Source organism: Caretta caretta, chromosome 20, assembly GCF_965140235.1.
Source record: "Caretta caretta isolate rCarCar2 chromosome 20, rCarCar1.hap1, whole genome shotgun sequence".
Classification (NCBI taxonomy): domain Eukaryota; kingdom Metazoa; phylum Chordata; order Testudines; family Cheloniidae; genus Caretta; species Caretta caretta.
In genome coordinates, this window is record NC_134225.1 from 2,468,304 (window position 1) to 2,490,560 (window position 22,257).

The following is a 22,257-nucleotide window of genomic DNA, read 5'->3' on the forward strand; positions in this document are numbered from 1 at the left end:
TCCTTCAGACAGAGACAAACACCTACAAGATCTCTATCAGGCATTCTTAAAACTACAATACGCACCTAGGGAAGTGAGAAAACAGAATGACAGAGCGAGACGGGTACCCAGAAGTCACTTACTACAGGACAGGCCCAACAAAGAAAGTAACAGAACGCCACTGGCCATCACCTACAGCCCCTACCTAATGTCTCTCCAGCGCATCATTGAGGATCTACAACTTATCCTGGAAAACGAGCCCTCATTCTCACAGACCTTGGGAGACAGGCCAGTCCTCGCTTATAAACAGCCCCCAACCTGAAGCGAATACTCACCAGCAACTACACACCACAGAAACACTAACCCAGGAACCAATCCCTGTAGCAAACCTCGTTGCCAACTCTGTCCCCCTATCTACTCTAGTGACACCAACACAGGACCCAACCACATCAGCCACATCCTCAGGGGCTCATTCACCTGCACGTGCCAGCAATGCCCCTCTGCCATGTACAACGGCCAAACCAGACCGTCTCTATGTACAAGAACAAACCAGACATCAGGAACAGTAACATACAAAAGCCAGTAGAACACTTCAATCTCCCTGGACACTCAGTAACAGATTTAAAAGTAACCATCCTTCAACAAAAAAAACCTCAAAAACAGACTTCAAAGAGAAACTGCAGACCTACAATTCATTTGTAAACTTAACACCATTAATTTGGGCTTGAATAGGGACTGGGAGTGGCCAGCTCACTACAAAAGCAACTTTCCCTCTCATGGTGTTGACATCCCGTCAATTATTGGGAGTGGACCACATCCACCCTGAACGAATTGGCCTTGTCAACACTCGTTCTCCATTTGTAAGGTCACTCCCTTCGCTTCATGTGTCAGTATTTTTACGCCTGTATCTCTAATTTTCACTCCATGCATCCGAAGAAGGGGTTTTTTTATCCACAAAAGCTTATGCCCAAATAAATCTGTTAGTCTTTAAGATGCCACCGGACTCCTCGTTGTTTCTGTCAGCTCAGTGGTAGAGGGCAGAACAGGGGATATTTAGGTTCTCTCCCAGCCCTCCCGATGGTTACGCTGTTTTAGGCTCACCAAGACACCCCAAGTCCAAAGAACTAGGATCCAATGGGATAAAAGGCTCAGGAAGAATTAACAACCAAGAAGTCACCACAGTAGAAAGGTCACTGAGCACAAGTGGGTCCCTCCCATGACCTCCAACTCCAGGGGAATCGTCCCCTGCAGTCACGTTTGCTTTGGGAAAGGGGGGTAGGAGCCTGGAGGGTGAATCCTGCTTTCCGCACACCCAGCAAACAGGGACACCATGAGCCACATGCCCCAAAGGGACATTGCACGGATGGGACAGGGAACTCCATCCATCCCTCCCTGTTCTGGGCAGACAGATCCCCCACACGATGCTGCTTCTTCCCACCCCGGGAAACTTGAAATTTTTATTTTATTTTTATTATTAAAAAAAAAAAAGGAGAGAGGAGACAGGAGAGCATTCAATGCCCAGGAACCAGGTAAATTCAGAGCCTTCCATAAATAGCCATCACCTCCACCCCAGCAGGCCCCTCGGCACTTTCAGAGGTGGTTCTCAGCGCCTTTAAATAAAAGTCTTGGGACGATCAGATACAAAAAAGCCCAGGGGTGGTGGCGAGGGGCAGGACAGACAGACACAGCAGGACTGGGGGCTGAACATGGGCGATTCCTTTTTAACCCCGTGATCAATGTGTTTTTTTAAACCAATGAAATCCCCACCCTCCTCCCCCCTCCCCAACAATCCCAGGCAGGTTTTACAGGTTGCGAAGGGTTCTGTCCTGTCGGGTGGCACCTCCAGGCGGTGGGCGGAGCAGCCTCACTGCATGGGCGGGACCGGGGTGGCCGTGCTGGGTGCGATGGGATCCGTCTGCAGAGGGGGGCCCTGGTCTGCAGGAGAGAATTGACAGGTTGCAGTGCCCCAACTTTGGATAGCGGGGAGGGGGGCACCACAGCCCTCCAGCCTGCACCTGGCCCACGTCACAAGGAGGGGATGGAGGTGAATAGCCAGGGGTCCTCATCTCCCTCGGCGGGCAGCAGCGCCTGCAGCTCCCCCTCAATTCCAACGGGTGCTGCAGGTATTCACGGGCACAGAGCTGGGAAGAGGCCAGGCAGGCTTCCCCGCCCACAGCGCCCCCCGACCCTGCGGAGGGAGCCACCGAACAGCCAAGGCCTGAGCCCAGGCGGGGGCAGACAGTGGCATCGCTCGGCGCCTTAGCCCCCCCCCTGCCCTGCTGCGGAGTCTCACCTGGTGCCAGGGCGGCGTTTGGAAGGAGACTGCCCTGCATGGCTGCCACAATGGCTGGGCTTTGGGCAGCTGCCGAGGCCAGTCCCGAGACATGAGGCAAGGTGGGCACGGTGAGCGGCGGTCCGTTGGTCGTCAGCATGCTAGGGTGGATCGCGCTAGACACGGTGACGGGCAGGTTAGGCGGGGCCAGGGCGCCCCCGGCCAGCATGCCGCACGGGAGGTTGCCATGCAGTGGATGAGCGGGCGTGTTAGCGGGGAGGTTAATACTGATGGAGTCTGCTACGTTACTAGCCATGCTAAATGGGATGGATGGAGGCATTCCGAAAGGCAGAGCTGCCGGGAGATTACCGGGCACGCCAGGATGAGTGCTCACTCCAACCGTCCCGGGGAGCATCTGAGAGGAGGGCTGCTGGCCGGGGAACGGAGGCTGGGCTGGAGAAAGTGACAGAAACCAGCGACACCGTGTTACACATGGCAAAGGGTTATGGGGGGGCCTAGTGCAGTCCTGGCCCTTTACAATCCTCTTCCATGGCTGGCACCACCCCCCCAAGGCAGATTCATCGTCCGATCCCTTACGGGGCTGGGCATAAGTCAGGGATCACTCCTGGCTCTCTTGCTGGAAGGTGGGGTGGGCGGGAGGCTTAGGGTCAGTAGGAAGTGCCCGCCATCTCCTAGCACCGACCCTTTGGGGCTGGCACCCCCAAGCCTCAGGGGTAACATCCTGTACCTCAAAATAGCACCTGTACCCCCGTATTCACCACTGCTCTATGGTTGTGGTATAGGGGTTCTCATACTTCACTGCAACCCCCTTCTGACAACAAACATTACTGCACGCCCCCAGGAGGGGGACCGACGCCTGAGCCTGCCCGAGTTCTGGCACGCGTCCATGTGTGGGTGTGGAAAGCCCAAGCCTCACCCCCTGAGCTTCAGCCCCAGGCAGGAGGCCTGTAACCTGAGTCCCGATACCAGGGCTTCAGCCCTGGGCCCCACCAAGTCTAAATCAGCCCCGGTGCCCCCATTACAACAGGGTCCCAACCCACAGTTTGAGAACCACTGTGATATTTCATACACAGGATGCCTTGTAAGGTATCCCTTGAAAAGTCAGGGCTTGCTGAATCTCCTTGTTCTCACGGTAGGTACATCCCCATTGTACAGGGAGTTACGAGATTTCGCTCCCTAGTTGTTACTGAAATACACTGTGGGTCTGGGAGATGCCCACAGCTGGTTCCCCAGTGGCAACAAGGCAGGTGGCCCACACCCAGTCGGGTGTTAAGTGACCATCAGCAGCCACTGACGAGCAAGGGATTGGAAACAAGAGATTTACAATTTAACAAGAGACAACTGCTCAGATGCCACACCCCAGGGACCACGGAGGAGGAAGTGATGAAACAGGGATGCTTGAGGCCATCTCTGAGCCAGCATCTTCCCAGCATGTGAACTGAGTGTATAAAATAAGGGACCGTGGCATCGTGAGTCCACCTCTCTCCTCCCTCCCTGCGCTGAAGGCGAGAATGTTTGGAAGAAGAGGTTTCGAACTGGGGGGGCTGGTCCCAGGCAGAGCCGGGAATTCAGCCTGTGTGTTAAGAACTGTGACCTGCTCCCAGCACCCAGTGGGGCGAGAAAAGCAGCTTGATTCAGATCTTGCCTGGTCGGATAAAGTTCAGGATTTAGATTGCGATTTTACCCATTATTTCTTATGTAACCAACTCCCACCTCCGGGCCTAGCGCTGACAAATCACTTCAAGTCGACCTTTCTGTAGTTAATCGACTTATTGTAACGTTTTGTCTTCGTCTAAAGCGCTTGGGGAATCTGCTAAGGTTACAAGGCAGGCGCGTGGCCGCTGTCCTTTGACTAAGCAGTGAGCGGATACTGACCCGGTGGACGATACATTTCTGGGCTGGGGGGATTTGCTGTGAGAGCTGTAACGCCGCGTGTGCCTTCACAAGCTACTGGCTGGGTGAGTGCGAAGTCTGAAGGGGCTGCTTGGCACTAGCAGAGCAGGGTGAGAAGGACCCTGAGTCAGACGGTCAAAGGGGACCCGGTGGTCCCACAGGCCCCGGTTTCTGGCTGGCTGCCAGCCTGGGAGGCCACTTACCGTGAGAGCCGGCAGGGGTCTGTCCCTGCTGAGCCGGTCCGGTGTGCTGAGCCCCCGGCACGGCCGGCACCGCCTGGCCGATCTGTTCCGTTTGAGCCAGGCTGGGCTGGGCCACCAGGCTGGCCGCGGTCGGCGCCCCCGGGGCCTGGGCCACGGGCATGGAGTGGGCGGCTGGTGCTAAGGGAGCCCCGGAGGACGGGATGGGCTGGGAGCCGGGCGGGAGGGGCGGCGCCGGCGGCTGCTGCTGCTGCTGCTGCATCTGCTGGAAATGCTGCTGCCGGGCGCGCATCTCGGCGTACTTCAGCTGCTCCATGTGGAAGGCCTGTCGGTCCGCCAGGAGCTGCTGCCTCTGGTACTCCAGCTGCAGAGAGGGCACCAGCCGGTCACTGAGCGTGGCACTGCCCCGGGCAGCCACCCTGGCCACCCCCCTTGGCTGCATGCCCTGCATGGATCCTTCTGTCATCTGGATCTCCCCCTTGACTCTGCCCAATCCAGGCTCTCCCCCCCACCCCAGCCCCACTCTCTTGCCCCCCACTTCCATGATCACCAGGCCCCAGGTTGGATCAGGCTGGCCGGGGGCTCCACCCCAGACTCTGGAGTCGCTTTGGCCATCACCAGGGCATAGGCAGAGGCTTGTACTGCAGTTGACAGAGTCAGATCCCTCCCTCAAGCCCCATCTGCTAGGACCTCCACTAAAAGTCCCTTCGACACGGATTCTTTCTTCACTTCCTAACCTAAAGTGTCATGCCACGCAGATGTGTGACTGGTTAAACAGCTGCCACATCCCACCCCAGATGCGGCTGCATTTCAGCGGTGGGTGAGTGATCCTGTATAAACAGCTGTGATGCCCCACCCCAGAGGTGGCTACATCTTAGCGCTAGGTGAAGCTCGTTCTGTGTGGGGTGGAGGGAGCTAGAGCGATCCGTGCACTCCAGGGCCGCACTCACTGCCTCGCGCTCCCGGTCCATGATGGTCTCCAGCTCCTCAAAGTGTCGCAGCTTGATCTCCAGCTTCTTCATCTGGGTCTCCACCAGCAGGGCCACCAGGGACTTGATCTTACGCTCCTCCACTGCGGCCAGGTGCTGCGCAGGGCAGAGGAGGGGACGGACGGGGCGGGTTAGGGCTGTGGTACGACACAGCTCAGAACCTCCACTAGGGCAGCAGAGGAACGACTATGGGGCATTTCCGAGCCATGGACCGGGGGGAGCCTGGGTGCTTTCCTGGTGCTCATCCACCCCCCGGGATTCAGAGGGGGAGCTACTGGTTAGAGCAGCAGGGGCTGGGAGCCAAGACTCCTGGGTTCTATCCCGCCGAGGGGAGGGGAAGGGAAGGGGTCTTGCGGGTTAGAGCAGTGGGGGCTAGGAACCAAGACTCCTGGGTTCTCGCCTGGCTCTGGAAGGGGAGTGGGGTCTAGTGGTTATAGAAATGGGGTCCAGCTCAGCCCTGTCCAGGGGGCGCTGAGATCAGAGCAGGGGCGTGGCTGGTCCTGGCCCCTCACCTTGGCCTTCACAGCAGCAGCAGCCAGGGCGGCAGCAGCCGCGGTGGACAGGTTCCCTTCGCCGATGTCTCGCTCCACCTTGGTCTTCCTGTCACTCTCTGCCTCCGCCAGGTCCTTGGATCCCTCCTCCTGGCCCTCCTTGGACTCCTTCTCCTTCTCGGCTGGGGACAAGGGGAGAGAGATGGCTGGGGAACGAGGGCCGGCAAGTGGGGATAGGCCCGCTTGGGGGAGGGGAAGGGAAATGTAGGTTTGGCCCTGGGGAAAACGGGGGAAGGGGCTGGCACCACTGAGATGGGGGGAGGAAAGGGGGAAAACCCACCTCACTGCCACAGCGGCCACATGCAAACTCCGCTCCCCCGGCTCTCCTCCACCCCGACTCGCAGCCCCTGCTACCCCAGTCCTGGGCTCCCCCCACCCCAGAGCTCTGCCGGTGCCCCTCCATCCCAACTCGCAGCCCCCTGCCCCGCTGGTACTCCTGCTACCTGGGCAGGACCCATCCCCCCGCGAGACTGGACTCGGCCCCCAGCTGGTGCCTTCGCCTCCTGCTCTTCCCGGCCGTGCGGCACTCACCCGTGCTGTCCCCGTCACCCTTCTCCGCCTCCTTCTCGCTGTCGCCCTCTTTGCCTTTCTCCTCCTCTTTCTTGGGTGCTTCGCCCAGTTTCTCCTTCACTTCCTCCTCTGCGGCTCCTTCCCGGGGCTCCTGGACGGACAAGGGGAGGGACGGGACTGATGCAAAAAGCGCCCTCCGATCTGCCCTGACGGAACAAGAGCTCCCCCCTGCCCCAGCCCTCCTGGGCACAGCCACCCCGCTGCAGGCAGAGCCCCCCCAAGGCCAGACAGGACCAGCCCTGTATGGAGAGGCCACTGGGCATGAAGGGTGTGTGTGTGGGGGGGAAAATCTGTGACCCCAGTGATTCACTCTGCCCCATCCACTCTCCCCCCGCAGCTCCGCTCCCCCGCAAAGGTGCAGGGTGGGGTCACACTTCTCCTCCCCTCCCTCTGTACCTTCAGCTCCTTCTTCTCTTCCGCCGGCTGAGTTTCGGCCCGCGTCTCGTCAGCGCCGCTCTCCTCTAGGGTGTGGGGGGCGGACAGAGATGGCCAGGTCAGAGCGTGAACGCAGGGCTCCCCCCGCCCCCCAGCAATGACAGGCACAACAATGGAGGGGGAGGGGATGCGCGGAAGGGCATGGGGCCGCCTGGGGTGATGGCGCACAGCTCCGGCGTGCCTTCAGGCCGGGGCGGATTTGGTGGTGCTGTTGGACTGAGACCCGCACTACACGGCAGCAAGTCTCAGCTGGGCTCACGCCGGGGCTAAAACCAGCAGCGCGGGCTCGTCTCGGGCTCCCAAACCCAGCAAGGGGATGGGGCTCACAGACCAAGCTCCGGCCCGCGGGGGAAAGTCTCCATGGCTGCTTGGAGCCCCAGCACGCAAGCCGGAGTCAGTCGACTTGCTGACACAGGCCTTCCTTGCAGTGGAGACGTACCCAGAACGGTGCACAGACGGAGATGCTTCCAGCCACTCCCCATCCTGGGCCAGGTTTGCCAAGAGGGAAAAGGCCCCGTAGCCCACTCCCTGACTGCCTGGAGCCAGCTTGTCCCCATGCCCGGTAGCCAGATCGGAGCCGGCACCCCCTAGAAGGGAAAGGCCCCATGTTCCCATCCCCGGTGCCAGCCAGTCCCTCATCCCGGGGGCAGATTGGAGCTGGCGCCCCCCTAGAGGGGAAAGGCCCCACGGCCGGGTCCTGACCCCGCCATTGGGTCCCGCTGGGGTTCTCGCGTGCACATGGGGGGGGAGGGGTGGTGACGACGGGGTCCCTTACCCTGAGCCAGCCGATTGAGGGTGAGCTCCAGACCGGAGGCCAGGCCAGCTCTGGTCTCCTGTGGCTCCTCCCCTCTTCGCTCACTACCCTTCCTACTCGCCGCGCCCGGAGCAGCGTCCGACGGGGGCGAGATGGCGGGCGCCTCACGGGCCAAGGCGCGGAAGGAGCCTCGCTCGCCCCCCTCACCTATTCTCTCCGGCTCATCAGACGTGGTCCCCGCGATCCCGCTGCTCTCCAGCCCGAAGGCCGGGTCGGCCTTGCCCGTAACCTTGGCCGCCTCCTCCACCTTGCGGACGTGAGCTTCCACCAGCGCCGTGGGCACCTCTTCCTTCATCTTGGAGAACTCCTCTGCCGACCACAGCCCCAGGTCAGCTCACTGGAGCGCACCCCTGCCATTGTCCCACTGGATGGGCACTGCCCTCCTTCCATTCCCCCTGTGCCCTGGGGTCTCCAGGGACGGGAGCATCTGGAAAGGCTAGGAGGGTATGGGCCGGGTAAGGGAGACATGCCCTGCCTGGTGGGTTGGGTGCTAGGTTAATGGACTGGACGCTATTCTAAGCCCGTGGATGTTCCCCCTGCCCCACCAGCGTCTCCTTGGGACTGGGGCAGCTGCTGCAGCACCCCCAGGAGCAAGAGACTGGGCCCTCGGGGGCAGAGGACAGCTCTGCTGGGCGCAAGCTGGTGAACCCGCCGGGCATGGGTCCGAGAGGGTGGCTCCAAGGCTCCCGTGTGATCAGACTGCCCGGGACTCGGTCACGTCGCCTGGCTAAGCCAGCGTGGTTGGGACTGACCCGCAGGCCGGGCCAGTTGCTTTACCCGCAGAGCGGGGACGGGACGTTACCGAGAGCTGACTTGGCTGCCGCGGAGGCCACGCGGGGGTCCACAACGGAAGCCAGGAAGGCCACAGTGCTCATGACGGGGTTGCCCGACTGGCTGAAGGGGATGGGCTGGTAGGCCAGGGGCCCGAGCGATGCCTCCGAGTCCTCCAGGTAGGGGTCCTCGATGGGCAGGCGCAGGAAGTGGAGGATACACTCGTCCTGGGTGCGGCTGCCCACGTGCTCCGACACCTTGTTCCAGTCGTCCTTGTACATCTCCAGGGCCTGCAGGGGGAGACAGGGAGCCAGAGGGGTGGCTTGGCCAACGCCAGCCCAGCACCAGGGGGACCCGCCAAGCGCCCTCCCCTCTCACCTCCAGCAGCAGCAGCGTCTCCTGCTCCGTCCACTCCCGGGTGGCGCTGGCGGCGGCTTTGCTCTGCGGGGAGAGGAGACGGCGGGGTCAGAGCGGGCGACGCCAGGCCCCGGGGGGCGTGGGGGGGGCCGGGAGCCGCCCGCTGCCCGCGCCTACCTTGGACGGGACGTTCTTTTTGGTGTACATGTCCGTGCGCAGGCCGAAGTTCTGCAGGTCTGTCGGCTTCTCCTTGCCCTTGTCGGGGAAGCTGAGCATCTGCTGGGAGGCCGAGGTCTGCTGCGGGGAGGAGAGGGGGCGGTGAGCCACTGCTAGCCCTCCTATGCCGGCCTCTTGGCCCCACTCTCGCCTGGCAGCTGACTCCCGAGGCTCAGCCCATGGGCCAAGGCTCCCTGACTCTGCCCCGTACTGCTGCCGTTCCCAGGGTCAGGGGCAGTGGCTTAGGGTTTGCTCTAAGCCGGGCGCTGTGGGCCCTGATCGGGGTTCCAGCTCCAGGCATTGGAAGGTCCCGTCACCCAAGCCTCACCCACTCCAGTTTACAATCCTGCCCCAGCAGCAGCCCAATGCTTTGGAGAAAGAGGCTAATATCCCTCTCCGCTTTCCCCTGCTGGGCTGTCCAGGGGCAGAAATTCAGCTCAGCCCCTGAAGCCTGATGATTCCCACCCTCCCCGCCACACTCAGCCGCAGTCGAACTCCGCAGCCTCCTGCGGTGGGGAGTTCCGCAGCTCTCCAGGACATGGTGAGGAATCCACGTGCCCCCTGCTGCTGTGCTCCTGCCAGCACCCGCACGGGGCCACTCGCCATCTCCCCCCAGAACCGGCTGCGGGGACGTTTGCCAGGGGCCCACCTACCAGCTCGGGCTTCGCTTTCACCGCCTCCGGGACCAGGTCCTCGATTTCCTTGCTCTTGCGCCCAGCCTTTGTGTCACTGTCACTCTGGCGACCCTGGGGGGACAGACAAGATTGCAGCGCGCGTGCCCGCTCCCCAGCTCAGACAGGGACGGAGGGGCGAAGCATATCCCACGGATCAGTGCTCTCCTGCCCCAGTGGGAGGCGCTCCCACCCATGCGCAGAGGGGCCAGCCGGCTGCAGGCCCTTAGCAGAGCACAGCAAAGCCGCAGAACCAGACCTGACGGGGTCAGCACACGGGGCTCCCTGACACCGAAGTGGGGGGGAAAGGCAGGAAGGGATAAGCCACCCCCTCCAACAGGGGGAGAGATTCCAGGGGCAGGGTGCCCAGACCCCCAGCCAGGCTGATTTCACCCCGTTCGCTCTCTTGCCCTACCTGCGGTGTCTTGGGCTGCAGCGGCACCAGCCCCGAGGGGGTGTCGGCCAGGACGTGGAAGTGCGATGTAGGGGGGGGTCCCATAGGGGTTGGCCGGCTCTCCGCATCCACCTGGTAGTTGATCAGCCCCCACTGCTCCAGGAAGGCGTGGACCCTGCAGAGAGCAGCAGGTTAGACCCGGCCCCAGCACCATGGATCAGCCCCCGGCTGCATGGCCCTGGTGGGAGAGATGGATGTCTTGCAAGCAGAACTTTGTCTAGGCCTCTCTCCTCTGTGTGAAGGGGGCTGGGCCGGGCAGACAGGCCCGGAGACCAGAGCTCGATCCAGGGCCAGCTCGCTCCCCCCACCAACATGCCTCAGCCCTGGTGTGTGCTAGTCCCCACCCTGGCCTGGGGGGTCACTCTGCTGCCCAACCCACCGCATGATGGCGCAGACGTCCCCAGCCAGGTTCCGGCGGCAGGCAGTCGAGGTCAGGTACTCCTGGGGGTTCAGCCGGTAGGTGTCGATCATGAAGTTGCGATAAGCCAGGTATCTAGGGAGAGGGGAGGGTTAGCACAAGCCGGGGCGGGTTGGAGCCCCAGCATTATTCTTCATTCAGAACCCATAGGGCTCAGTAACAGATTTCACGCTGGCGGGGGGGGGGGTACCTCGTCTCAAACTCACGCGATTGGTCAGTAGCACTATTCCCCCCCCCCACTCAACAGAGGGGGAAACTGAGGCACAAAGGCAACGTGATTCAACCAAGGTCACACAGCGAGTTAGTGACACAGAATAGAACCCAGGAGTCCTGGGTCCTTAGCCCCGCCCCCCGCAGCTCTAACCACTCGGCCATGCTCTGCTCCAAGAGCCAGGAACAGAAGCAAGTCCTGACTCCCAGTTCTCTCCCCACCCACCAGTTTCTACAGCAGGCTCGTAAGTTTCACACCAGCTGCCTGGAAAGCACCAATGCCTGCAGCTTTCACAGGGCTCCGGGGCCTATGGGGATTGCAGATCCCAGCATGCAATGCTCCATCCGGTGCCGGCTCGCCCAGCACGCTCAGCCCCTAGCTTCCACAGCCCCAGAAATCAAACCCACCCCTGGCCTCGAGCTACTCCCCTCTCCCTGCAACAGACCACCCCTCGGCATTGTGCCACGCACCAAGCACCGACGCAGGGGGGCTAACGGATGGGGCGGGGGGAGCAGCCTTACATTTCGGGGGTCTTGGATTTGTTCTTGCCGTTGAAGAACTCGGGCAGGGCTCTGCGCTCGATGGCGTGGACGCTGCGGGAGAAGCACAGGGCAGGGGAGTTAGAGCCACAGCTCTCAGAACAGGGGGTGGCGGGGAGAGGCCCCCCCCGGTACCTGTTGTAGTCGAACCAGGCGGCGTAGCTGGGGATGATAATGTGGTGCGTCTGCTCCGTCACATTGTCCTCGTGCAGGTCGGGGTTCTTGGCCTGCTCCGCTTTGTTCCCTGCACTGTTTTCCTCCTCATCCTGGAACCAGACAGCTGCAGGTGGGCGGGAGGGGCGCCCCACACGCTCACCCCTGCCCGGCCGCCCCCGCAGCAACTCCACCAGGGCTAGCCCAGCGCGGTCCTCGGGCTCCGGGAGCAGAGCTCTCACCCAGCAGGGCACCGGCAAAGGGACTTCGGAGACTCAGCCAAACCGGGGCTCTCACTTGGAGAGCCCCAGAGCCCTGCGGGGTGCCTTGCGACCCAGGTGCCCCAGCAGGGACCTGGAGAGCTCCAGGTGCCACCGCTGGGGAGCAGGCGAGTCCAGCAACGTCCCCTGGGAGGTGGCTGGGGGTGAGGAGTGTTTCGAAGGGGAAGCAGGGGTGTTTGAAAGTGGAGGAGGGGACAGGTGCTGCGGCGTATGCCAGGGCCAACCTTGGCCGGGATGGAGGAGGGCAGAGGCTGTGGTGAGAACAGGGCAGCGGACAGGGAGAAGCTGCTGCCCCTTCCAGTCAGTCTCACCTTTCCGGCGGTCTCCATGCTCTCATCCTCCTGCTCATCTGGAAGGGAAGGGAGACAAAACAGCAATCTGAGGAGCCCGGGCCAAGCGGAGGAAAGAAACGCACCCACCCTGGACCACTGGCCTCCCTTCTACGGCGCCCAGCCGGGGACAGAGACAGCCAGGCTGCAGCATGGAGCTCATTCTGCCTGCCACCGTAACCCCTCGGGGTAGGGAACGAGACTTTGCCCCGGATTGGCAGGAGCAAGACCGCCAGTGCCTGGCAGCGTCCCTCTGTGCTCACTGCAGGGCATCCGCCAGGGGCTTCAGACGGAAGTGGCCGGGGCCATGTCTCCTTGCTAATAGAGGTGAGGATGCTCAGGAGGTCCTTACCCAGGTCAGTCATGGTGCCCCCCTTCACGGGCGCAGACTCCGAGTCCTTCTTGGTGTTCACTGTACCAGGGAGAAGGGGAAAGGCTTTACTGGGAGCCCCCCTGATCTCGAGGAGACTCTGCCCACCCTCCCCAGCACAGCACCTTGCCCTGGGCCCAGCCAGAAAACGCTCCTGGCTATTCCAGTCCCAGCCTCTCCCAGCAGGGGGCGCTACACATCATGACACAGGAGCCCTGGCTGTGGGTCCTGGCTATTCCAGCCTCAGCTTATGCCAGCAGGGGGCGCTGTGGGGTGCAGGGTGGGAATGGGGGCTATGCGGGGCGCTCTCATTTACCCCAGTCCCATCCTCCACCCAGATGGGGCACTGTAAGGGGCGAGGCAGGAGCACGAGCCTTATGGGGAAGCTCCCAGCCTCTCCCCCCGGGAGCGCTCTCGGGCTCCGTGCGGGGCCGCTGCCCAGACCTGTTTTGGGCAGCGTGACCTCCTCCACGTTGGGGACAGGGGAGGGCTCGTCCATGTCCTTCGTCAGGTCCTCCTGCTCTTCCTCGCGGTGCCCGCGCTTGGACTTGGTGTACGGGGTCGACGGGCTGCAGGGGAGGAGAAACCCAACACGCCCCGTTGCCGACAGCTGCAGCGGGCACCGGACAGCGTGCTGCAGTGCAGGCCGCCCCACGCTCACCAGCTCTGGGGTGGGCGCTGCCTGCCGAACCAACAACCATGGGGAGAGGCTCTGCCCCCCTCCGCCCCTTCCCCAGCAGAATCCCCGAGGATTCTCACCCTTTCTTGGCGTTCTTCTTCTTGGCCTCTGGGGTCGGGGATGGTGAGGGCGAGCGCTTTCTCTTTTTGTAGTTCCCGCCCTTCTTGTCGCGCCGGTCCGAGTCGGGGCTGTTCACCTGGCGGGAGACAGACAAGCTCATCCGCACGCCGCTCAGGCCAGAGAACGGCCTGGTTCCATCTACCCTTTCCCCGCCCATGTATTTCCCCTCGCTTGGCTTTGCAAAGGGGTACCACACCCTAGGGCCCCCAATGGCTTGCAAAGCCTAGCACGTGCCCCGGGATACAGGCAGCGGCTGCCTCTCTCCCACAGGGGGAGAAACTGAGGCACAGACTGGAGCAATTCATAGATTCCAAGGCCAGAAGGGATCACTGTGATCACCTAGTGCCTTATTTCCAGGCAGAACTGGCTAGCTCCACCTTCCAGTCATCGGATCGCGTGAGACCTCTCTCGGCTCGACCGACAAGCCCGTTATCTGATAGTTCTTCCCCATGCAGGTACGTACAGACCGGGATCAAGTCATCTCTTTGTTCAGCTAAATAGATCGAGCTCCTTGGGTCCCTCACTACAAGGCAGGTTTTCTAACCCTTTAAACCATTCCGGTGGCTTTTCTCGGAACCCTCCGCAATTTTGGTTCATCGGTTCATCGCCAGCCCTTTTCCTCCAGGTCTCTAGGTCGTTTCCCTCCCAAGAGCAAATCCCCATAGGGCCCCTTCTTGAATGGTGGACCCCAGAACTGGACATGGGATTCCAGCAGCGGCCGCACCACTGCCAGATACAGAGGGAAAAGAACCTCTCTGTTCCTACTCGAGATCCCATTCACGCATCCCGGGATCGCATTACCCGGCACTCTTTGTTCCTAGACATGTACACTGACATTCAGGCCTATTAGAACGTATATTGGGGAGATGTCCTAGTCCACATACTGACTCAGTGACAGGAATAGAACCCAGGAGTCCTGACATCCACTTGTCTACTCTTGCCATTAGGGCAGTGGTTCTCAGCCCGGGGTCCATGTGCCCCCAGGGATACACAGAGGTCTTCCGGGGGCACGTCAACTCATCTAGATATTTGCCTAGTTTTACAACAGGTGACATAAAAAGCCCCAGCGAAGTCCATTTCATACAATGACCTGTTGATACTGCTCCGGGTACCGTACACTGAAATGCCAGTACAGTGTTTAGATCCCAGTCGATGTATTTTAGAATTAAATGGCAAAACTGAGTCAGCCATTGTTCAGTAACAGTGCAGCTGTGACACTTTCATAGTTCTTTTGCCTGATTTTGTAAGCAAGTCATCTTTAAGGAAGGCAAAACTTGGGGTCCGCAAGACAAATCAGACTCTGAAAGGGGGAGAGTCCTCCAAAAAGGTTGAGAGCCTCTGCACTAGCCATCTCTCCCCTCCCAGAGCTGGGAACAGAACCCAGCTAAGATCTTACTTCATCAGTGAGCGTCTTGGCGGAGATTTTCTTCCTGCGGGAGACGGGGCTCTTCTCGTCGGTCACCTCGTAGTCTTCCTCGTTCATCCACTCGTTGAAGGTGTCCGTATCGAGGATCCACTTGGCGTGGACCTGCAGGGGCGGGAAGGGCCCGGCTCCCGAGGGTGAGTGACATGGGGGAGGGGGAAGGGAAGGATCGTTCCCCTCAGCACCGAATGGTGCCATGGGGAACAGAACGAACCCCCCCAAAAGCGTGGTGGAGATCCCATGCATTTGGGGGAGGGGGCGATTAAGACCCCCAGCTTGAACACACTAAGAGCACAGGTGCGTACAGGGATCCGCTGATGTCAACAAAGTGAGAAGCCAGGGTCAAGGCCCAGAGCCCACTGGCCCCCCGAGCCCAGCCACGAGCCAGCCCCAGTTTGGTTTACACAAGTCCCAGCAAAGGGAGCCCCATTACCTTCCGGGGCTTCTCCGGGGTTGGCGCGTCCTCGACAGAAGCTTCGATTTCACTCGCAGGGATCCAGGTGTCGTAGCTGTGGGGGAAGGAACATAGAGAGTGGGCGTGGAGGAGGCTGAGTCTCCCCACCCCATCCCATGCAGATCCCCTTGGCAGGCCTGCCCCAAGCGCTGGAGGGGTTCACATGCAGCTCCCCACGGTGGCCCTGGCATTATGGCGCAGGGCAGCTGATCAGCCCTTTGCCCTGTGGGAGACGCGGTGCAGGACGCACCTATGGGGGCTCCTCTGCCCAACCGCAGAGGGGAGGAAGGGGGCCACACAAAGATTGAAGCACTTGAAATGAACGAGAACGTGTGAACCCAGTTCTGCATCCCGGGGCTGCAGCCAGGCTGACAGGGTCTCTTGAAGGTGCACCCAGCACTGCAAGGCCTGGGGCCCACTCCCCTTCGTCTCCCACTCACCTGTCCGGGAAGTAGCCCCAGTGCAGAAGGACCTGCTTGTCTCTCTTCATGACAGGTCGAACCCACTCTTCTATGAGAGACACAGAGGGGAGTGAGTGGCGGGGTGAGAGACAGGGGGACCTCTGGGGTCCCAGAGGCAGCCCAGGGGCGCAGCTCCAGCACCAAATCAACGCCTCCTGGATGCTACCAACTCCTGTATAATCATTCTAAGACTTCGGCCTTCTCTCTTTCGTCTAGAGACGCCTGTCCGCCAGCCCGCGGGGGCAAGGGTTATAGACGCGGCAACCACCTTCCCCACCACCACCAGCTCCGGGCAGCAGCACCAGGCACTCTTTAGGACAGGAAGTGAAAAGCAGGGTCCTGTAGCCAATGGAAAGTGCCGGGGCAATTCACGGAGGCAAAACTGAATTGCCCAGCCAGACCCTACACCTCGGCTCCTCAGTGACCAGGCAAGGTCAGCCCGCGTCTGTCGTCTCCTCCGGGAGATGGCGTCTCCAGCAGCACAGACCCCCTGGCACCCCGCTAGGGCACGTAGTTCAGTGCCAACACTGAGGGGAGAGAGCTGCCATTAAAGAACCATCTGCTCCCGCTCATCGTATCAGCCCAGCTGCTCTCCCCTTGCTAGCGCAAGCTCCTGGCTTCGCGGTTCATCGCCAGCCCTCTTCCTCCAGGTCTCTAGGTCGTTTCCCTCCCAAGAGCAAATCCCCGTAGGGCCCCGTTCCCTGCATGCAGCCTGGCAGTGGGTCTGACCCTGCTTTGTGCCCCAGAGTCAGGCAGCTGCCCCCCTGCAGACGGAGCCCCTCTGACATCCACACGGCCCGAGCCAGGCCCCAAAGAAGCCAATGGGAGCCTTTGGGAGCTAAATTAGACCCAGACTCCCCCAGCCTGGTCGCACAAGCTGCCGCCTCACCCTCCTCCAGGTTGCCGGGGACCGGGAAGACGACATGGGAGGCATTGTTCCGATCCTCGGTGACCGTCCCCTGCAAGAAGATCAAAGGAGCACGTCAGAGGCACGGAGCTGGGCCTGGCTTGGCGCTTCCAGCACCCCGGCGACGGGAGACGCCCATCCCTGGGCAGATGACGCAGGAGCGCCCACGACGTGCCAGCCTCCGCCTGGCACGGAACTAGCCCCGTGGGCTCCCACCTACCTGGTGCCGCTTGATAATGTCCTTCAGCTTGCCCAGCAGTTTGGGTTCGATCTCCTGGTGCAGGAAGATGTTAGGCCGGGCCAGGCAGTTGTTCTGCAGGAGGAAGAGGGAAGAAGAGCAGTGAGTGCCAGGCGGGGCTGGGGGACAAGGAGCGACTCAAATGGAGGGGAAGGGGGTGACCAGGCCGGTTACCTGCACCAAGGATTTCTCGATGGTCATGAACATCTCCACGTTGCGATCCATCCGCGAAGGATTCTGGAAATCGAAACGCCGCCTTATTGGAAGAAAAGAGCGACTCTCATGAAAGCCACAGCTCACGCCTCCTGGATCAGCCACCCTTCCAACCCTGCCTTGGCCCGGGGCGGGGAGAGGGCACCCTGCCTAGATCCAACACCTGAGCCCAAGCCACATGGCGGTGCCATAAAAGGGCTCTTCGCTCCCTGGGAGGGGGCAGGGCACTGCTCACTGGCGCTGGATCCTCAGGATCCTTCCTCTGACTTGAGGTGGGAGCCCTTGCCTGCGTGCACGGCCTGGCACCTGCTTAGTGTGGCGACGGGTGCTTGGAAGTGAGCACTGGACTGGGTACTTGCCCACCTCACTGCAGCATGTTGGGTCCCCACCCCACTGCTAGGGGCCGTCCAGCCAAACCGCCCCCTCCGTGGAGACTCATTCCTTCAGTCTGCCCCGGGGGGGGGAACCATGCACCACAGCTCGTTACTGAATCCCCTCCCCAAATCCATGCCCCCCCGCCAGGATCGGGGCTGGGAGCCAAGAGCTGCACCCCCTCCCATAGACACCGCCCAGACTGGTTTGACCCCCAGGTTTACAGGAACGAAGTCTGGCCCCTCTACGGTCCTTGAAGGTCCGTAATGCAGATTCGAGAGCCATGGGCACCACTGGCCCAGCAAGGTGCATCTACTTGCGCGCAGGGAGCCTGGGGGGACCTGCCCGCCCCCTGCCCCGGGCGAGCCGTGAGACGATCGGGAGGGGAAGAGGGCATCTCACCATCCTTGGTCGCTCTTGAATTTATAGGCTGCGGCGAGGATGTGGCACAGGGAGCCTCCCGCTTTGAAATCCAAGAAGCATTTTATCTGCAACAGAAGGGGGGCGGGGAGGACGGGAGAGAGGCTGAGCTGATGGGGAAGACGACGGCCGGCGGGCAGCCGGCAAGGGGTTAAAGGGCACAAGCTGTCTGTCTCAGAGCCACGGGTGGCACTTCCAAGGCACCCTGACAATCCAGCCCCCATCCCAGCACCTCCCACTGGGTAACAGGACAGGCAGCATCTCCCTGGGACCTGCGTCGGGTGGAGCACGGTCTCGGCTGGCGTGGATTTCACCCGCAGAAATGCCCCATCACCAACCCGCGTGCCAGGCTGTCTCTTGCCCAGGCAGCTCCCCTCTGGGCGTGCGAGCGGACGGGTTGCTCCGTTAAGGGCCGTCCCCCTCCGTCCCGCATGGGTCACGACACTCACCGGCAGCTTGGTGAGCGGCGCATTGCTGACATGTTTGCCGAAAACCTCCTCCTGGAACTGCAGCAGCTGCACCACCAGGCTGGAGAGGGACTTGTTGGTAGGAGGCTCCGCCTGGATGTACTGTGGGAAGAGCGAGAGAGGACGGAGCGGGGCTGTAACACGCAGAACAGGCCCCAGGAGTCCTGACTCCCCGACTCCTGGCTGGCCTGGACACACAGGCTGTTCCCTTAGAAGAAGGAGGCAGGTCAGTGACATTGAGCCAGGCAAAGCTGTGCCCGGTGCTCAGGTTGTCTGTCTCCTTTCTCGCAGCTGGCAGCCTGCATTTGTATTTTATTTGCCATTCCCTAGTGCCTAGAGACCCCAACCAGGCCCTGTTCTGCTGGGTGCTGTACAGACATATCGTAACCAACACCCCCTACTCCAAAGAAAGCCCAATCGAAATAGACAAAGGCAAGGAAGGGAAACCGAGGCCCTGAGAGGGAAAGTGACTTGCCCAAGGTCCCACAGCTAGGCAGTGGAAGAGCTAGGGCCAGCGTGCAGGTCTCCCGAGTCACAGTCCAGTGCCCCTTCCACCAGGCCACCCGGCACAACCCTTCTGCAATGGAGACCAGTCTGCCGGGCACATAAGAACCGATCTCCCTCAGCCCATTAACGTGATTGGCAACGAACAGGGGCAGCTCTTGGGAACACTGGCAGAGCAGGCCAGTCCCTCCAGTATCCCCTCTCCAGCTGCGGCAATACAAAGTGCTCCAGAAAACAGATGAGAGAAACTTTTTGTGGCCAGTCATGGAATACGGCTGTGGGGGATGTTTTCTCCCAGCCCCTGCCAGTCCAAGACTGGTTATCCTTGCAGTAGGAAGGTTTGTGGCCCCTTTTGTCCTACTAATAGAACTGTGGATGTGCTCAATAGCCAGAGGAACAGGAAAAGAAAACCTGCTAAGCTCTTGGCCTCCATGAGACCTTGTGGCATGGAGTTCCCCAGGCTAATCATGCCTTGTGAGTAAAAATATTTCCGTCCACCACTTTCCAATGTGATGCTTTGGTTTCACTGGATGACTCCCCCATCCTCCCCCTCTTGTCCAAACACGAGAGGGAGGAGAGAGGCATCCACTTGATCTTAGTCTAGCCCATTCATCACGTCATTCGTCTATCACGTCCCCGCACGAGGAAGAACCGCTCCGTTCTTTCTGCTCTCTCGGTGGCTTGTGCTCTGCCTAGTTTTACAGGAACCAGATGCGTTGGGTTTTGCAGGGCTGCTAACATCTCAGTTCGGCACCTAAATACCCTTGAGGACCTGGGCCCTAATCTCTATATTGGACTGGTCTACCATCCTTCTAGACCTGTATCCCATCTCAAGCCCTGACCAGCAGCAGCTTCCTTTGACTACGTTGGGGCAAATACAAGGGGCCTTAACCCTAGAGAGAAGAGGGGTGTCCTATGAAACCCTCACCCACGCTGCTCCCAGGGACCGGCAGCACAGCCCCAACAGATGGGGAGAACCTGAGGGGGTCGCTCACTGTGATCTGTCCTCTCCTCGGAGGTGACTTTTGTTAGCCTGTGCACATTTCTGTTTCTAACAGAGGCAGCAGCGGGTGCATGGTCCCCGTGTCCGTACGGGAACGCAGACTCACATGAAATAAACAAGCTGATCATATCGGCCCCTCCATCTCCAAAGCACTCTGCAAAGGTTTGTTCCCTGAGGACGAGTGGCTCCGGTGGACAGGAATTGGCTTCTGCCCCTGGCCTGCGGAATGGCCTTTACTTCACCTTTCTCTGGGCCTCTTTCTCCTCCCGCTCTTTGTCCTGCCTCTGACGACTGTAAGCTCTTCGGGACAGCGACTGTCTCGCCACGCGTCTGTCCCGCACCCAGCCCGACAGTGCCCTGCTGTCGTTTGGGTTACCACAATAATCCATACCAATACACTGCGTTTGTCTCAAACTCTGGGGTGACCCAAAGCAAATGCCCCATGGGGGCGGTAGCTAGTGAGACAAGCCCGAGGAGACGGGCATTTCACCCAGTTGGCACCTTCCACAAGCCAGGAGAGGAGAGACGCTATTCAGGGGGTGGCCCGGCATACAGCCACATTCATCGCAGCTCAGAGAACGGAGCTTTTAGCTGAAGGTAGCTAGGGAGGGGAGCGAAGGACATAGGAACGGCCACACTGGGGCAGACGAAAGGTCCATTCAGCCCAGTATCCACTTTTTGACAGCGGCCGGTGCCAGGTGCTTGAGGGAGTGAACAGAACAGGGCAATTAGCCCGTGATCCTGTCGGCCAGTCCCAGCTTCTGGCAGTAATTCAACCCTGTGGGGGTGGGAGAAGGCAAATTCCCAGGGAGCGATGCGGTCAGGTCACAGCCTGTCACTCCAGACCCAGGAGCTGTCTGGTGACTCAGCCACTCGCTACACTCAGAAGGTCAAAGGTAACAGCCTGGGAACCGCAGCCCCATGCTGTTTGCATGACAGCGTGGGACACAGGGGGCTGGAAGAGGCAGGTGGGGCCAGCAGGACCCAGCCCACGGGCCCTATGCTGCAGCAGGAGAGCAGGTGGCTGATTTATCATAACACGAAAGCTGCCCCTACAAGGAGAAGGCTCCTCGCTGCCTGGATCCCCTGCAGCTCCCGGGCAGAGTTACTGGGGGCTTCACCAGGGACGAAGTGATCCCAAGCCATAGGGGGCCTGTTCTCTCGGTAACTTTCGCTCCGTTTTCAGCTTCTCGGGAGACAGGCCGGCCTTTGTCCGGGCAGAGGCACTCGGGCGAAAGATGGGGACGGATCCGAGGGGAGACGGGACGTCGACAGCTGCTGGGCAGGGTCCCCCCTCGGCAGGGACGGGAAACGGAGCATTTCATTGTGGGAAGCCTGGCGGGAACCTCAGCACACGGGGGAGGGACCAGGGGGGCGTTGAATGAAAGAGCATCTGTTGTGCCCCTAAGAGCAGGGGACAGGGCAGGAGGTTAAGGGGGACCCGGAGCCCCTTCCCAGGGCAGATGCGGTTGGGTGGGGAACAAACCCCCTTCACGAAGAGGATGGTCTCTGTGCGAATCAGAGCAGCCCCCAAACGCTTGCAAGGCCCCTGCGGCGCTGGGGCGGGGGGGGGGGGATTAAATGGAGGGGCTGGGATGGGGGTAGGAGGTGAGGGAGGGGTCAGTGGGGCTGAAGGGGGTGGACGAGGGGGAGGTAGGGCCAGGACGGGGGACCCGAGCAGCGAGAGAGAGGGGGCTGCGATGGGTGAGGGGGGGAAGGGACCGAATGGGGGAACGGCGGGGGGGGGGACTAGACCCTTGGAGGTTAACAGGGTGCAGGGGGGGATTCAATGGGATCTGGGGGGCTGACGGCGGCCAGTGGGGCTCAGGGGTCCGTGGGGAGGACAGGCCTCGGTGGGGCCCGGGGGAGGGGGGGCCAGCGAGAGGTGGGCCCTGAGCAGGGCGCAATGGGGGGGCTGCCCCTGGGATTTGGGGGGGTCAGTGGGGCATGGGGGGGCACCGCGGGGGTGCAGGGGCCGGCAGTGGGGGGGGAGGGCTATGGGGGGAAGGGCTGTCCGGGGGGGCCGATGGGCGGGGCCCCAGGGGATGGGGGGGCGAGGCACGGGGGGGCCGAGGGGGGCGGCGGCGGGGGTCACGGGCGGGGGCGGCGGGGCGGGGGCCGAGCCGAAGGGCCGGGGGGCCGGGGGAGGGGCGGCGGCCGGGGCCGGGGGGGGCCCGGGGGGGGCCGGTACCTTCTTGTAGTTCTTGCCCAGCCAGAGCCGCGCGCTGTCGAACTGGCTCACGGTGTCCGCGGCCTCGTAGTACTTGACGTTGGGGCCGCCGTCCTTCTTCCGCACCGCCATCTTCCCGCCGCGCGCAGCGCCCCCTGCCGGCCGCCGCCCGCCCGCCCGCCCGCCGGGCCGGGCCCCGCCGGGGGGGCGATGTGGGTCCCGGGGGGCGCCCGGGGAGCTACGGGGCAGAGGCGGCTGAGTGGGTCCCAGGGGACGGGGGAGGTTCTGTGGGGCACGGGGGAGGGGCGATGTGGGTCCCAGGGGAGGGGGGT

General features: G+C 61.5%; 1 protein-coding gene across 7 annotated transcripts; it reads right to left on the reverse strand.

The window, feature by feature from the left end:
* Positions 1-1,424: 1,424 nt before the first annotated feature.
* On the reverse strand, positions 1,425-22,091 carry SMARCC2 (SWI/SNF related BAF chromatin remodeling complex subunit C2). Of its 7 annotated transcripts, none has more exons than XM_048832031.2 (29): positions 21,947-22,091; positions 18,231-18,350; positions 17,764-17,849; positions 16,951-17,032; positions 16,759-16,851; positions 16,521-16,590; positions 15,611-15,680; positions 15,150-15,225; positions 14,690-14,821; positions 13,254-13,369; positions 12,939-13,063; positions 12,477-12,536; positions 12,107-12,144; positions 11,497-11,627; positions 11,344-11,415; positions 10,573-10,686; positions 10,155-10,308; positions 9,722-9,814; positions 9,030-9,146; positions 8,874-8,936; positions 8,527-8,785; positions 7,872-8,033; positions 6,872-6,936; positions 6,437-6,566; positions 5,867-6,027; positions 5,316-5,450; positions 4,369-4,729; positions 2,273-2,704; positions 1,425-1,914 (listed from the first exon to the last, which is right to left on the reverse strand). In XM_048832031.2, exons 1-29 carry the CDS (start codon positions 22,055-22,057, stop codon positions 1,844-1,846), a joined length of 3,699 nt encoding a protein of 1,232 aa, XP_048687988.2. In that variant the 5' UTR covers positions 22,058-22,091; the 3' UTR covers positions 1,425-1,843. The 7 variants fall into 7 exon arrangements, with proteins under 7 accessions (XP_048687988.2, XP_048687986.2, XP_048687987.2 ...); XM_048832029.2 differs by having other exon boundaries at positions 7,686-8,033; XM_048832030.2 differs by having other exon boundaries at positions 9,030-9,149.
* Between the last annotated feature and the right edge of the window lie 166 nt (positions 22,092-22,257).